Source organism: Pollicipes pollicipes, unplaced genomic scaffold, assembly GCF_011947565.3.
Source record: "Pollicipes pollicipes isolate AB1234 unplaced genomic scaffold, Ppol_2.1 Scaffold_7261;HRSCAF=8764_pilon_pilon_pilon, whole genome shotgun sequence".
NCBI classification, from domain to species: domain Eukaryota; kingdom Metazoa; phylum Arthropoda; class Thecostraca; order Pollicipedomorpha; family Pollicipedidae; genus Pollicipes; species Pollicipes pollicipes.
The window spans coordinates 46953859-46970542 of NW_023597054.1; the positions used below are offsets into that span (position 1 = coordinate 46953859).

The 16684-nt window shown below is 52.1% G+C and overlaps 1 protein-coding gene across 1 annotated transcript; it reads left to right on the forward strand.

Annotated features, from left to right (window-relative positions):
- The first annotated feature begins 423 nt into the window (after nt 1-423).
- On the forward strand, nt 424-14022 carry LOC119111535 (CCR4-NOT transcription complex subunit 4). The gene is made up of 13 exons (XM_037235349.1): nt 424-439; nt 3809-3931; nt 6548-6811; nt 7122-7208; nt 8013-8220; nt 8645-8768; nt 9548-9692; nt 9802-9921; nt 10100-10589; nt 10919-11139; nt 11172-11328; nt 11961-12194; nt 13337-14022. The coding sequence occupies exons 2-13, from the start codon at nt 3833-3835 to the stop codon at nt 13342-13344; spliced, it is 2157 nt and encodes a 718-aa protein (XP_037091244.1). The 5' UTR covers nt 424-439; nt 3809-3832; the 3' UTR covers nt 13345-14022.
- The last annotated feature ends 2662 nt before the right edge of the window (nt 14023-16684 follow it).

Consider the following 16684-nt stretch of genomic DNA (forward strand, 5'->3'; position numbering starts at 1 on the left):
GAATAAACAAACCATTCTCCTAAAATATGTTTAAAATAAAAATAAAATGGCGCGTAATTCATTAAACGTCTTTTCTGAGTCCAATCCACGGACAATTATCCAACACACAAAAGAGCTCTATTGTAAACAAAACATGGACAATCAGCTGACTTTGTATCAAGAGCTCAAGAATACATAATTTAGCTATCAAAACTAGAGGCAATTTGTATTGTACAAAAGGCTATAAATACAATCTTAATGTTGTTAAATATTGTTTTCTCGAGAAAAATTGCAAATTATTATAATATAATTGCATAAATCGAACTAAACTGCATTAATTTAAGAAACCGAGACTAAATGCGCCAATACATCCGGGACTCCTGCGCACATGATATGCGCAGTAGCCAAAAACCTGTCGAACTCCTAGACGACTGCTGCTCTCCAAGGTAACGTCAACAAAGTTGGTCGGGGTGAAAGTACGTGCGTTGTCTGGGTGAATTGTAAATTTCCTGGGGCCGTTGTGGTGCTAATTCTGATTTTCGTCTGTTCCTTTTGTTGTTAGGGATGATCTTAAGCCACTGGTTGTGCCTCACTGCTCTTAATGATCCGCTCTCTGACGAACATTTGGTCGCGGGGCTCCTGCGTCATTGTTCTCAACCAACTACTGTTTGGGATAATATCATCCAGTTGGTGCTGTCACCACTTTGTAAACGCATGTGTTGGAGTTAATTTGATAGTTCTTTGAGCTATTAAAGTTATTGATCTACCTTACCTTAGGTACCTTTGACTTTCCATATGTTGCTATCATGCTTTGTGTGACTTTGGGAGGCTACCTTTAAAGGAATTGAAGGGTTAAGGTTATAATGTATGTATTCAGGATTATAATTGTGTTTATACTGGGTCAGCAGTGTAAAGACATTTTGCAATGGGCAAGGGATGTCAGTTATTTGGGGGATGTATTCAGTGGTGGTTCCTCAGTCAGGTGATCTGATAAGTGTGATGGGAATGTAGTTTTCCATGATGATAAGATTATAAACATGTTACTTTATTTCAGTATAAAAAATGCACCATTGAAATTGTAGACATAGGTTCAACCTCTAAATTAAGTTGCATGCCCCATTTGACTAAGATAGTACAGTTCGAGAACTTTCACCAGTGTGGTTTACTGACGATCACAATAAATGTTCTTTCACTTGAATTGCTGCCTTTGTTGGCATGACTACAATAAGTATGAATGTCAGAGTATGAACAGTAGCCACTCTTCATGCCAGGATTAGTAGCAAGAGGTGCCATGCAGCCTCAGAAACTTATTGTATTATAAAACTCCAATGTCATTGGCATAAAAGGTCATGGTTCTAGGATACCATGGCATAAAATTACTTAAGAAGTCAAATCTGGATGGGAAGTCATAGGAGCATGCTGATAAATGCTGTTTAGAAGTGGTTATATTCACCCTGAAGATTAGGGCTGAAATTTCCCAAAGTAAATCAGGATTGCAATTGCCATTTTTTGGTCAGTTCTTTCATGCCATGATGGATCTTATGGTGACAAAGAGCATTAAAAGATCCAATATGCTTTATTTTGATGTGTGATTATGTGATGTGATGTGTGATGTGTGATGAGCAAGAGATGTGTGAAATGCCCAAGATATTACCACTATGACCAGTATGCAAAGTAATTGCTAACCAACTAAAGATTATGATAATTATGGTGTAATATCTTGTTCATGCAACCTATATGAGTCTAAAACAATCTTAAACATAAGAAAGAGATTATGCATGCAAGCTTCTATGTTAGCTTAGTTTTAATGGCACAAATGGCATTTATTTTCAAATTTAACCTTATGGCTACATTAGATGGTCCAGTCCAAGACATGAGCAGATGGTTATAATAAGCAAGCATGGCATTGAAAGAAAATGCCAGTTTTGCAGATATTTTCATGGTACCATATGATGTGCCTAGTAGAAAGATGAGAGGGCTGAAAAATAGTGAATTTCTGGGTAGCTATGAGTTAGGGAGCTAGATAAGCACCTTGCATGCATTGGATCACTAATAAATATTTCTTAACTGTGAACTAAGCCTCATCAAACTATAAATTTGATGTATCCATTTGTTGAAATTGCTAGCATGTAACCCCTGTCAATCAGGAGAGGTGATTTCAACCATCCAGCTGCAATAATTCATGCTATTGTCATTTTGAATGGAGTCATAAGACATGTTTTTGCGGAGGTTGCCTTTATCAGAAATTCTATCAAATGCTGTTGTGACTGAGTCATCTTGTCAGGTCACTGGACTGTGATGCTACCCAAAAACCTGCAGACCTGCCTCATATTTTCCTATTTATTTGTCAGGTGTGGTACAAAAGGATATAGAAGAGGTTTCAAATGGTGATAATTATCCACACCTTTTATAACCTTGTTGGAGTTTAAGAGCATTGTATACAATGTATTATGTTGAATATAACTCAGAATCTAACAAGGAAAAGGGTAACCCATTGCATTTGCCAAACATTTCTTGCAAGAGTGTAGCTAGCACCATTTCAAAGGGCACTATGGTGGTTTGCAAAAATCATGTCAGTATACTTATATTGATGACTATGGTCAAGTCTTTCGCAGCAGTGTGAACATTGCTCGTTAGTTGTGATGGGGTATTCAAATTGCCTACTGATCCATGACCCCTGGACAAGAAGCAAATATTTGGGATCTCAGTGCCATTAGCTACCAATATAAAACATATGAATGTTTTTCATAGGGCCATGAAAGTGCAGAATGTGATGCATTTATGTGCACTCATGCCTTAAATCCCATGATGTCTTGCTTTTGTGAGACAACTGTCTTTCTCTCAGCTGGTCTGCACTGCTATATATATATATATATATATATATATATATATATATATATATATATATATATATATATATGTGACATTTTGAATTGGCCCAAGTTTTCTGAACTGGACCCAATTTTGTGTAGTCATGTATGCTGTCACTTGATATGACATCTTGTTCATCCTCAAATACAAATATGTTTCATTACATCACTTTTTACCTGTCATGATATGTTTCCTCAAAGGCTGTTCCAGAGAAATTCAGTAGATCTTCAATGAAACTACTTTGGCCAAAGCTGAAGCTACTTGGAGCTAAGCTTTGTTTTGTCCCAAAGGGCTGTGAGACCTACTAGACCTACCTATTGCAAAATGCATCATGTCTGACCTTGTTTACAGCAATTACATTATTAAGAAAGTTTGACACCTGTCTGTTGATTCAAAACAAAATAAGTGTGACTTTAACATCCCATAATTCAAAATCAACACTTCATTATAGTCAAAACTTCTGACTACACATGTCACTCCAACCTAGCCTCATTTGCAACCCAACCTGTGCTCCTACTGCAGGCCCTTTCCATTTCCTATGCCAGTCCCAACTCTTTATACCAAATACTTCTCCAAATCTTGTAAACTTGCATACCCTTTACACTTACCAGCTCGATAAAAACCTTGCTATTGGGCTGAATGACCACCACAGTCATTGTGTAAACACCAACAAGTAATCAATGGTGCATTCCCTACTACAGCCAGCCAAGGCAGACAATCCTTCATGCACTACACAATATGTGCCCACCATTCAGAGCACTGAAAAATACAAACTTGACATTCTTCTGGTTACTAGGTGCTGGAAGGTGAGTGGGAGCAGTGAATAGCTGTTTTATCCAACAACTATGGTATGGTGCATAGGAACATGTGTGCACATAGAGTACTTGATGCCAGCAGCCTGTCAGCTGTATGCCATGGAAATAGCTGATGTTTGCAACTTGCCTTGTTCTGTTTACAGAAAATACACTGAAGGTCTTCCGGGATGGCGTACGATATGGATGACCAGGCTGAGTGCCCGCTGTGTATGGAACAGTTTGAGATGGATGATCTTAGCTTCTTCCCTTGCACGTGCGGGTACCAGGTGAGCCAGCATTTACCCTCTTCTGTGCAACAATGGCCAATTTTTATGCATTCGGACAGCGTGCCGGCATGCAATTACTGATAGTTTCAATGTGTTGGGTTCTCAAAGTGTAAGAGTCCTCTGCTTTGGGTGTCACTGGGGCTGTTAAAAATATATATGGGTCATTCAAGGTCATTTTGAATTTATCTCAGCTAGCCTTGTAAATTGCAGTGATTACATGATGTGTTGTACTCCATGTAGTGATTATATGCTATTGGTGTCAATTTTGAACGAGGTTTTAGATCTGGGTCATGGTGAGCCAGAATTTTCAGAAATCCAAGGCACTTTAATGCCTCTGCTGGAGCCAATGCTGCTATTGCAGGGATATGCTGTTTCAGGGCATCTGTTGCTGAAGGTGAAGGTGTAAAATGTGTTTAGCATGTGACATGGCTCCTTTTTCTTTGAAGTCATTGGAGCCATGCTGTGTATTGAACCAGGTGCATTGTGCAGGGGTGTAAGGGTGTGTAGACAGGGGGAAATGGACACCTTGATGTGATGTACCTGGTAGCTAACCATGTGTCTAACTTGTGAAAACTGAAAAAATGGTGCCGACTATTGTTTGATGGTGGAGTGCCATGTGTCTGGGGAAACTGAACATGTATGTTGGAATGACTCTGAAGCTCCTCCCTGAATGATGTGAAATGTAACCTTCCCCATCTCCCTGTATTTCTAGGAGCTTTGTTGGCAGCTTTTGTGAGCATAGCTTAATATTATTTAGATAAATTGAGAATGTACTAAAAGGGCCATTTTGTTTGCTGTTCTGGCCATTGCTCTATGCTCCATTGTTCTTAACTGGCAAGGAATGGAATGCAGGATGCCCTCATGTGTACTGAGTCAAGTATCAAAGGTTTAAATCACCATTATGCACAATAAGAGTACATTCAAAGGAATACATTTAAAGGAATAAAAAAGATGCATTCAAAGAAATCATAGAACATTGTGCTTGATGTCAGGTCAAGGGGTATCAATGATTTGTCATGCTCTGCCATATTTTTTTTACAAGCAGCTTTTGCCTACACCAGCACTTTTTGTTCTGGAAATTTCCATGCTTGTAATCAATCTGAGATGTACTTTTATGGTGCAGCTGGGTGTCATTCAGTGTTGGTCAAATAATCAGACACTAAGTTTTTTTGTGAATGGAATATTTCTAACCAGGAAAACTGAGGGTCAGATTTTACCCCCTTTGTTCCCTTGAGTTTCTCATGTGCATAATGTTCACGTGTAGATTGTGCTGGTTCAATCCACACTGCTAAGCTGACTATGAAATAATTGTCACTTGTTAGCTCAGACTTTTCACTTGCAATGTTCATTTTCAAGGATTTTCCTGTAGTCCTTTTTCCATAGACATGGGTGGATCACTTTTGTTACCAATGACATGAGAACTTAGATGCATTTTGTTATGGCTTTCAATCAAGTGGAAGCTTTGCATGTGTCGGTTCGCGTCTGATATGAACGCCGTCGCCCGTTAGTGGCGTCAAAACCTGTCATGCGGCGAATCCGTTGGGTGGTTCAAACTGATTGGCTCTCTGTCGACAAACTTATGGTTAGTGTCACACTGTGAGCTAAATAGTGTTTTTTGTAGCATTAGATAGCTTTGTTACACTAGAAATGTAAATTAAATAAAAGTCAATTGCTTATTGTAAGATTTGGGTGACCCAGTTGTGCCTTCTGGCATAAAGTGTCAGAGCAAAGTCACTAGTCCTGCACATTCATTGAAATCATGTGGTATCTGCCGAAAGAACCTCCACAATATGATTGTAGTTTCAGAGATTTATTTACAAGTGAATTGATTTATACACCAGGTCAGCACTACAATAATCAGGGACAATCCATGTGTATTGTTACCCTGATTATTGTCTTGGTTGAATCATATGTGTGTCCCTTTTTCATTTTCTGATCCAGCTGGTAGAACAAACAGGAGACTAGCTTGTTTTGGTAACATGTTATTCCAGGGGAATAGCCGCCAATGTATAATATCAAAGGGTGCCATTGAATGACTTGAGTGATATTGTAGTACGACGTCATGCCGGAAAATGCAGCCATTTTTGTCCTTGCACACTGGATTGTCATGTGGGACCATGTAATGTAATGAACATTCTTAAAGGCTGCTTGGAGGGATGGCAGTGATGCCGGTGTAAGCAGCCTCATCAACGCTATCCGTCGCACTTGACGTGCATTTGCAGCGTTACTTTTGCTTTACAGGTACGACGTTATCTGCCTGTTTTGGCATGCACCGCCACACTCCGCGTGACTGGGCGGATGTTACCAGATCCGTGAAGGCTGTCCCACAGTGGCCGGGGTGTTGGAGATACAGCAGCTAAACGGAGCGGCAAGCGGGGCGTTTGGCTAACGGTTTGATAAGCTGCAGGGCGGCCGCGCGCGCGCGTGTGCGTGCGTGCGTGCGTGCGTGCGTGCGTGCGTGCGTGCGTGTGTGTGTGCACCTGTCGTTGTCCACGCGCTGGAGCGGTCGGGCGGCCGGCGGGACCAGGAGAGTTGGAGTCTATCTGGCCGCGGCCCAGCTCCAGCTCCAGCCGCGGTCCGACCGCGATCGGGCGCTTACGGGCGACGTTCCCGCAGATCTGCCGTTTCTGCTGGCACCGGATCCGCACCGACGAGAACGGCCTGTGCCCCGCCTGCCGAAAACCTTACTCGGAGAACCCGGCCGACTTCAAGCCGCTCACCGCCGAGGAACTGCAGAAGATCAAGGCCGAGAAGAAGCAGAAGGACCTGCAGAAGAAGCAGAAGATGAGCGAGAACCGCAAGCACCTGGCCAACGTGCGGGTGGTGCAGAAGAACCTGGTGTTCGTGGTGGGGCTGTCGCCGCGGCTGGCCGACCCGGACGTGAGTGGCCTGTGACGCAGCCGTGCGGTCGGCCTCCTGCTGCCGGCGCGCCGCCGCCGGACGGGGCTGTGGCACGGCCCGTCCGGCCCGTCCAGGCGGCGTGCAGCATACGCGACTGAGCTGTTGTTCTGTTGAATAGGGCTGTGGTTTGTTGCGTGCTGAATCAGCGTGAGTCAGCACCAGATGGGTCTGTGTTTTAGATGACGATTGTCTGTAACTGGTAAAGGTGGGTTACGCTGTAACCTTGGTGGATGCTTTTCTTTCCAACAACGATGCCCCACGGTCACGGTGTTGTGCCCTTCTATTTCAGGTGTTAAAACGTCACGAGTATTTCGGCAAGTTCGGCAAGATCCATAAAGTAGTGATAAACCATAGCACGCAATATGCTGGCTCTCAGGTAAGCGGACGTTGTATGCCGGAGGGTCTGCGGGTCCGGTGGCGTCCACGGTGACGACTTCGTCCCATTTCATTGATCCGTAGACGCCTAAGATGGAGCCAGAAGCCGAGACGACGTCCTGGTGTGTTCACGCGTCACGACTAAGCGGGGGTGGAAAATCGATGGCGTTCTGGGTGACTTCGAAGCAAGAAAATGTGCGCCGCACGGAATGCGAATCGCTACATTTAGCTGTGCTCATTCTGGGGAGATTTGATTTGCCAAAGATGACAGACTAAGTAACATCTGGTAACAAGCGTTCCACATCTGGTCTTTGGTATGGATTCGTCGCTGGTTGGCTGCAGTTTTGCATGCATTGTCCGAACCGAAACTTCGCCGATTGGATCCAGTTATTGCCTCGTATGTGTACGTGGTAGGTCGTAATTCTTGATGTATGCAGAGACTGCGGGCACAATCTGAGCTGGGGCTCTGCACATGGCATTGCTACACAACCGCTTCAGATGCAACGGCTGGCACTGAAGGCGAAACATCCGCCGTCACCGGAGCGCCCTTCCGTTACCCAGCTGGCCCCTAAGCTCCGCGCAGCTGTGTGCGGGGCTGTCGGGGCGGTCAACTCCAATCTCCGATCCAAATAAAATCTCCTCCAATCTTCTCTCCTCCTTCTCCAAATAAAACTCCAATCAACAACAACTGTCGGGGCGGTGTTGGGGAGGGAGGGGGTGGGGGGGGGGGGGGGGGTGGGGGGGTCTGTACCCCGTGGTACGCGTGCCCCAGACATCGGCGGCCTTCACTGGCCGTTTGACGCAGTGTCGCGGTCTGTCTCAGGGCCCCAGCGCTAGCGCCTACGTCACCTACTACCGGTCGGAGGACGCGTTACGGGCCATCGAGGCCGTCAACAACGTGACGGTGGAGAACCGCACGCTGAAGGCGTCGCTAGGCACTACCAAGTACTGTTCGCACTTTATGAAAAACCAGCCCTGTCCGAAGACGGACTGCATGTACCTGCATGAACCGGGTAAGTGGGTCGGCACGGGTCGAAAAGGGTCGGAGGCACGCGGCTAAGTTGCTCTGGGGTGAGGGGGGGGGGGGGAGGGAGGGGGCTGGATACCACCCAACGTCAGATTTGTGACGAAGCTTTGTGGAACGCTTAACATGTCATTGCTGGGACTGCGGCTGTTTAGATATTGATGTCAGTGTTCAGATCTGTGTTCCAGAAGTCAAGAAAACATGTTAATGGTAATATCTGGCTTTGACGTGATAAATAACTCGCAGATATACTAGCTGCGATTACTGGAACGCGGTCGTCTTCCCCTCTGCTCTCTTTCTCGGGTGTTGTGGGTCTGACGGTTTGGTAACGGTGGCGGTATCAATGGCACGGCAAGAAGCGTATGCCGAGTACCAACGGTACTCCGGTATCCTGAGACTGTCCCATATTACAGGCGATGAGGCGGCCAGCTTCACGAAGGAGGCCATGCAGCAGGGAAAACACCAAGAGTACGAGAAAAAGCTTCACGATCAGCTTTATCAACAACACCAAAATCAAATCAACCGGGCGAAAGACCGGTACGCCGTCGCCGTGCTGCGGCCAACGCTTTGTTTTACCGTGCGAACTGTCAGTGACGGTTCATGTGACTTCGATTTGTGTGTGTCTATCGTGTCGATTTGCGCGATGTGACACCGTGTTGGGAGACGCGACCCTTGCGCCCAGTGTCGTTGACCGTCGCTGTTGCCGGACGCTGGCTTGTGAACTATGTGTCCCGCCTCCTCCGTGGCGGTGACACCCGTCCGAGCTGTGTGTCGCGCCTCCCCCTCCTCCGTCGCGGCGACACCCGTCCGAGCTGTGTGTCGCGCCTCCTCCTCCTCCATCGCGGTGACACCCGTCCGAGCTGTGTGTCCCGCCTCCCCCTCCTCCGTCGCGGTGACACCCGCCCAAGCTATGTGTCTCACCTCTTCCTCTTCCTCCGTCGCGGTGACACCCGTCCGAGCTGTGTGTCCCGCCTCCTCCTCCTCCGCCGCGGTAACACCCGCCCAAGCTATGTGTCTCACCTTTTCCTTCTCCTCCGTCGCGGCGACACCCGTCCGAGCTGTGTGTCCCGCCTCCTACTCCTGCGTCGCGGTGACACCCGTCCTAGCTGTGTGTCTCGCCTCCTCCTCCTCCGTGACGGTGACACCCGCCCGAGCTGGGTGTTCCGCCTCTTCCTCCTCCGTGGCGGTGACACCCGTCCGAGCTGTGTGTCCCGTCTCCTCCTCCTCAGTCGTGGTGACACCCGTCCGAGCTGTGTGTCCCGCCTCCTCGGCCGTCGCAATAACGCCTGCCCGGCCGGCGCGTGTGTGTGCTGCAGGCGGTCCCACCAGTCGCAGTCTGAGTCCGGCTCGGTGCCCATCCCGCCCGGCTCGGAGCGCGTGAGCAGCGCTGAGAACAGCCCTCCCGACGGCGGCTCGGCCGGCTCGGCCGGCTCGAGCGGCGGCGGTGGCGGCGGCGGCGGTAGTGGCGGCGGCGGCGGCAGCTCCACCTCCAACGGTAGCTGGCCGCTGCTGCAGGCGACCAAGAAGTCGCGCGGGCCGCAAGGGTCGTAAGCGGAACGCTGGCGGCCAGAGTCCGAGCGTGGTGGTGGCGAGCAATCACTCGGACGACGAGAACAGCGCCGGCTCGCGGGAGCGCCAGACCGACAGCAGTCGGTCGACGCCGCTCTCGCAGTCGGCCCCGCCGCTGCAGGTGGGGCCGGCCGCCACGCCGCCGCCCGAGCCGCCCCGCTCAGCCGTCTCCTCCGCCGCCTCCGCCGGCGCCGGCGCCCGTGCCCGTGCCCGTGCCGGCGCCCGAGACGACCGCCGTGCGGTCCGCCTCGCCGCCGCCGCCGCCGCCGCCGCGCGCCGAGCCGCTGGCGACGTTGACTCCGCCGCCGGGCCTGTCGCACCCGACGCCGGCTTTGACGCCAGCGTCGTCCTCCGGCTCGGGCGAGTGGCTGCTGCCGGCACGCGCCGCCGACGCCACGGTGGCGGCGCTGCTCAGCCAGCCCACGCCGCCGCCGGAGGAGGACGACTGCCCGCTGGACGGCGCCGACGACGATCTCGACTTCGACCCGTTCGAGGAGACCAAGAAGGGGCTGGGTGCGCTGCTGGAGCGTGAGCGCGAGCAGCAGGCGCAGCTGCAGCAGCAGCAACAACATCAGCAGCAGCAACGGCACCACCATCACCAGCAGCAGCAGCATCTGCTGCGGCTAGGCGGTGGCCTGCTGCCACACTCGCAGTCTCAGTCGCTGGCGGCCGCTAGCTTTAATGTGCCGGGAGGCGCGGCGCCGCGCGTGCGCCCGCCACCGCCCGGCTTCAGCGGCCCCAGCGGACTAGGCCTGGGCCTGGGCTGTGCGCCACAGCAGCCGTCGCCAGGTGACTAAGAGACACCGCCTCCCCGCCGGCCCGCAGGCCTACCAGCCTCTGTTCGGCTAACCACTAAGCTTAAGTGTTTTGATTTGCTTGATATGGCACAAGGCAGGAACTGCGCTCTTCCAAGCAGGTTATTTGTTGTGGTCGTGCCAGGCGCTTTGACGTTCCAATTTCAAAGTGGCATACAATTATCACACCAGAGTCATGTTTGTTTTGCTCATGATTTGGTGATCGCTGGTGGCTATTGGGGATAGATTGATGGTGCAATGTAAGATCGCACACTGTGTTTTCCCCAGCATTTCGTCGATAACAGCGTTTGGTTGGTGTTGCAGATCTATGTGGCAGCAAGATGCTGCCCTTCCTCAATAATAGCGCTATGAACGGTATGAACGGGTTGAACGGACTGAGCCGGCTGCCGCCGGGTCGGCCGCGGGCGCTCTCTCCGCCGGACAGCCTCTTCTCGGACCTCTCCAGCATGATGATGCACGGCCAGAGCAAGCCGCCGCCGCCGCCGCCGCTGCAGGCGGCGTGTCATGACGCTCTCAAAGGACTGGCACGGCCTGAAGAAGCACTTCCCCCAACATCAACATCTCGTTCAGCAGCGCACAGCCGGCGACGGCGCCGCCGCCGGGCGCGGCTCGGTTCGGCGCCCAGCCGGGCCGGCACGCGGTCCCGCACGGCCTGGTGCAGCACGGCGCTGCACCCCGGTTCATGGCCCAGCCGCACAAGACCAGCTCGGCAGGTACGGCCGCTGCCGCTAGACAGACGCCCCGGCGCGCAACATGACGCAAGTTTGGCAGATGTTGCACTATCGCCGGGAGGGCAGGGCCGTGAAAGCATGGAAGGGATCAGAACGATTTGGTGTGGGGGATTTGAAGCCTTGTTGAAGAGGAGGCTGTTTATGTTTTTATTGCGCGGTGTGGTAATTATTTCTCTGAACCTGTGCTGTTGGCGTGGTAATTAGTTTACGAATGCCCAACTTTCGGAAGGATGAGTCGACCCTTGTCAAGATGAAGCACGGAGTTCCTTCGTGCGTTGTTCATCAGGCACAGGCCCAAACTTGATCTATGGTCGCAATGCGTATGTCAACCACTACGAATGTTCATCAGTTGTCTTTTCCCCGGGGACCACTTGCTCTAATCAGCCTCTCATTCGACTCACGTCTTGGAACTCGTTTTTTCTGCGCATGCTGGACTTCCACGAAGGCCAGTCGAGCGTGGGTCCGTGCCGACTCCCGCTGACTCCCGCCCCGGTGTTGTCAGCTTCTAGAGCGTCGAGAGTGGCAGGTGAAAAGCGCGTGGGTGGTGACATGACGCGACGCGTGCGCGCGTCGGGCGTGACGACGTGACGTGACGCATGCGCGCGGGCCGGCAGGCTGGAGCGGCGGCTCCGACTGGACGGCCATGGATCCAGCGATCGTGTCGTCGGGCCAGCTGGCGGCGCCGCGCTCCGACTCGCCGCCGCACTGGCTGCGCTCGCTGGAGCAACTGACCGAGACGGGCCCGATGTACCCGCCGCCGGCGCCGCGGCCGGCCGCCGCGCCTGCCCTCTGGACGTCCACCCCGCCGCCCGGCTTCAACCCGGCGCTGGGGCGCGCCACTGCCGACAGTGAGTGTCGTGTGGTGGGGAGGGATTGGGGTTGCTTATAAAAAAACATCGATTTTTATTCGTCATTGTGACGTGAAGGTTATCTTGTATTGGTCCGCACCTAAAAATAGAAATGCAAAACTGGCATGAATGTGAAATGAGATATGGTGTGGCGTTATTCATGCTTCGTTTATAACAGTGTGTCAATGTGATGTGAACAAACACCTGCCATGCCCAGTGCTACTGGGCCGTGGCCTTGCCAAAGCCTCAAGCACGGACATATGGAACCGTAAACATCGCTGCTCACCACTCAAGCTCACCGCCGCAGAATGAGAACTGTTGTCGGCATGTTTACGTTTGAAAGGTGTATGTAACATGTGGAGGCGATTTTAAAACGAAGTCATTTATTTTCTTGAGAGAATCGCGCTGATATGTTGCCCTGTCCCAGGCCTATCCTAATTCCTCAGAGGCTTTGTGGCGCCTGATTTCGAGCGGGCTGAGCGACACTTGGTTTATTAACAAGAGTATGGCGATGACCCAGAGCCATGACAACCTTAATCAGCAATGTTGCGTGGCCTGTGCCGCCTAAAGAGCTAACTGGAAAGTGGTGAACAAAAAAATACTGCCCGTCGCACACGGACCAATTATTGATCCGTTATCATGATCTTTGGATTTCCGGCTCACAGCCGCGAAAATCCGTAGGTCCACTCGCACAGTCTGAGCAGAAGGTGGTGAGTACTCGCGGCTAGCACCGCCGGGAGACGGACGCAGTCGGTGGCTGCGAGTGCTGCCGGCCGTGTCCGTTGGCTCTGTTGGCCAGTGCGCCAGCCTGAGCGTGACGTCGCGTCACGGACCGGGCCGGACGTGGCCGGGCAGTGTCCGACAGTGCGCCAGCCTGAGCGTGATGCCGCTTGACGGAACGGGCCGGACGTGGCCGGGCAGTGTCCGACAGTGGGCCAGCCTGAGCGTGACGTCGTGTCACGGACCGGGCCGGACGTGGCCGGACAGTGCGCCGGCCTGAGCGTGACGTCGCGCCGCTGACCGGGCCGGACGTGGCCGGACAATGTCCGACAGTGCGCCGGCCTGCGCCTGACGTCGCGTCCCTGACCGGACCGGCCGCAGAGGAGCGCTGACGCTGACGCGCCGCCCGCCTCTGCTTGCAGACCTCTAACCTGGAACAGCCAAACGGAATCACACAAGCCGCCTGAATCTGTCGTCTTCGATCTGCCTCTGCGCGCCAGCCGGCTGCCAGTCGGCCGACGCAAGCGTCTGGAGCCGGTCTCGTTTCTGTGGCAGCGTGAAGTCAAAATTCGTCCGGTGCATTTAGGTTGGGGTCGGCCGTATATCTCTACGTTACTGTGCTAATGTGGTGTCCGCCAGGAGAGATCATGCCGAAATCTGTGATGATGCAACTCTGTTACGAGCCCCGCGGGGAAGCCGGTGCCGTCATGCGAGATAGAAACCATGGATATATGGCGCCATCCCACTGGACGATTGCGTTTATGGCATTTGTTGGAGCCGGGTGGATTTGGTGCGCAATGTGTTTGAAACGCCCCAGGCGCAGAGGTTATTATCGTTTGCTCACGTCGGGCCTTGGAAGCTGGATCCCTCGGATGCTCCGGCGTGTGGCGTGGCGCGCTCCGGGCCCCTTCCAGCGGCGGTGGCGGGTGGCACGGGTCGGGTCCGTTAGACCCTGGCTCGTGCTTGCCACGTTGGCCTGGGTACGATGCTTACGCCAAGCGGTCGGGCAGACCCGGCTGTACGCGTGGCACCGCTGGTCCACCGCCGGTCGGTATGTGGGCCACGCGTCGGCGGGGTCTGCCGACCCACCGCGCGCTGGTCCGGGCCTCGCCGTTGGCTGGTGCGGGTCCTGGCGAGGGTAGGATAGAACGGGACGCTGGACCGGGCGGCCGGGGGGCGGACACCAGCGGCGGCCGCAGGGGCCGACTGGCGGTGGATGGGTGGTCACAGCGGGGCCGGAGGCCCGCCGAGCGGGTCCGGGGCCGCCGCTCAACCGGAGGGGTCTTTGAGTTGGGGCGAAGGCCGGCCGCCGCGGCGCCGGGGACGAACGGACAGAACCGTGAAGAGTATATGTGCGCGCGGCAGGAGGACAGCGGGCGGAGCGGGCGACGGAGCGAGCCAGATAGGTACATGTGCGCCGAGTCAGTTCAGGGAGGGACGGTGCCAGCGGCGGCGGCCGAGCCGGGTCGGAGGTGACCATTGGGCACTCACCGTGTCACTGTGTGTTATGTTGCCTTGACCCATTCTCCGATTGGTTTAACTTCAATCCGAAAGTACTTGGCAATCTTTCTGAAATAAAGAAGCGACTCCTTGCAACTGATTTTCGTGCGATGGCTGTCAGATTTATGGTTTCGTGACTGTAAAATAAGCTGTAAACGCGAAGAGCGCCTGGCTGTAGTTGGCAAGTGTTCCAGAATCCCGCGTCGCTCGCAGATTGTATTTCGGGTTGTGCTGGCGTGTGTCTCGACATGACTAGGCCATCTGCTTCGTCGCGACAGAGTGCGGGCGACAGGCACCCGGCGGCCGCTCACCCTTGGGCCTCGGAGCACTGGGCCGCGCGCCCGATAGTGCAGGAGGTGCGGCCCGACGGCCTGTCTGTCGGCTCGGCGTCTTGCCCCCTCCCCTCTGCTGCGTTCTAATCACACTGCTGCCGCTGGCGGCGACGGTCGGTCGGCCGTCGCCTCTGCCTCAGCATAGTGCTGGAGGCAGAGTTTACACCGCTGGCGGCGGCCGTCACCTCCGCTCAGCATAGTGCTAAAGACAGAGTTCACATCGCGGGCGACGGTCGGCCGTAGCCTCCGCTCTGCGTGGCGCCGGGGACAGAGCTTCACATCGCGGACGACGGTCGATCGTGGCCTCCGCTCAGCGTGGCGCCGGGGACAGAGCTCCACTCCGCGGACGACGGTCGGCCGTGGCTTCCGCTCAGCGTGGCGCCGGGGACAGAGCTCACCGCGGACGACGGTCGGGCGACTACACCATTATGCTCGGACTCTGTCAGCTGCCCGAAACGCCGCTCATGTATGATTTCGGAGCGGCGGTTTGCGGGGACCTATTTCCAGTCACATTGAAACACCGTTGACGGCGGGCCGTCAGCGCGTTTCTTTGCCCCCTGCAACCGTGTGAGTGAGCGCAAGGTATTGATACGATCTCATTTTCGGCGCTCCAATCGCGTTGGGGAAAAAGTTATGGTGTCATTGCGAAAATCTCCCGCTGTGGCAAAAATGCTCCTTCCAATTGGAGCAGCAGCTCCGGGTTCACATCACTTGACAACCAACCCAAAATTTGGTCATCGTTTCATATAGTGAAATGACGATATGTGATATCATCGGATGCATCTTAAAAACGGGTTGCAGTGAACGGGGCTGCACGATCCATTGGCGCGGTACTAAAAGTTTCAAACCCAATCAAAGCCACGTTTGTGATGCTGGGAATATTACGGTCCCGGGTTGGCACCATATGCGGCGGTCATAGCTCTGGCACGGGTTGTCCGTAAAGCTGGTGGTTCATGCAGCGATATATAGCGCGATGAGTTGCGATTATATTCCATTGAACGAAAATGTGATTCATTCCATCCCATCCATTGAAAAACCATATTACGGTCAACTGCGGCACGAGAACATCGAGAGCTGATACTTAAATTTGCGATAACACGTGAATCAAGTTCAAACATGGAGAACTCCATATGACCCAAGAGATACCAGGTGATTTGAAATATTCAGGCATCAGAATATTCACCAGAGCGGAAACTGTCGTCCTTCAAGAAGCTCTGAAAACGCGGTCACATTTTAAGGTCAAATTTAGCCTCACAGGACGTTAAGCTCTATATCACTACAAAGCATTGGCTTATTTGAACTTTTTAAAACATCAGAATATTCACCAGCGCAAGACCTAGATTCCGTCAAAATATTCCTCTCAAGTTCACCACTCAATGCCAAATATAGCCTCACTGGACAGAGAAATCAATATCACATCCAATTGCCAGGCGATTTCGAATTTTTAAGTGTCTAGCGCATGAATGAGCGCCCGTAAAAATATACCTTTTAATGGTGTAAGGTAAAATTTAAGCTCACATAATACGAAGCTCCACATCACAACTGCTTTAGCCTATTTGTACTTTAACCTAACCTAACCTAACCTAAATATGCACCGGCGGCACTAGCGTCCGTCAAAAGTCATGATTTTGCAAGGCTTATCTTAGCCTTCAAGGTATATCTTGGGCTTGCATGACAGTGAACTCCATATCACAAAGCATTACTGGCTGATTTCGAATTTCAAGGGGCCAGAATAATGTACTACATAGACTAGCGTTCTTCCAAAGTTCTGATCTCTCAGGTCAGATTTCAAGGCAAAGTTCAGACTCCATAGCTAGGAACACAATATAAAAAGTACCGGTCGATTTCGTTTTAAGCATCAGAATTTTTAATAGCGCAAAAACTATGCCCCTCTAGAAGTCCTGTCTTCTCAAGGTCACTCTTCAAGGTGAAATCGAA

What these genes read in the sequence shown, in the direction of transcription:
- LOC119111535 (XM_037235349.1), top strand. Translation starts at nt 3,833, where the DNA reads ATGGCGTACGATATGGATGACCAGGCTGAGTGCCCGCTGTGTATGGAA. An exon ending in CTTGCACGTGCGGGTACCAG is followed by an intron (nt 3,932 to 6,547) that starts GTGAGCCAGCAT and finishes ACGTTCCCGCAG; the next exon opens with ATCTGCCGTTTCTGCTGGCA. An exon ending in GCCACAGCAGCCGTCGCCAG is followed by an intron (nt 10,590 to 10,918) that starts GTGACTAAGAGA and finishes TTGGTGTTGCAG; the next exon opens with ATCTATGTGGCAGCAAGATG.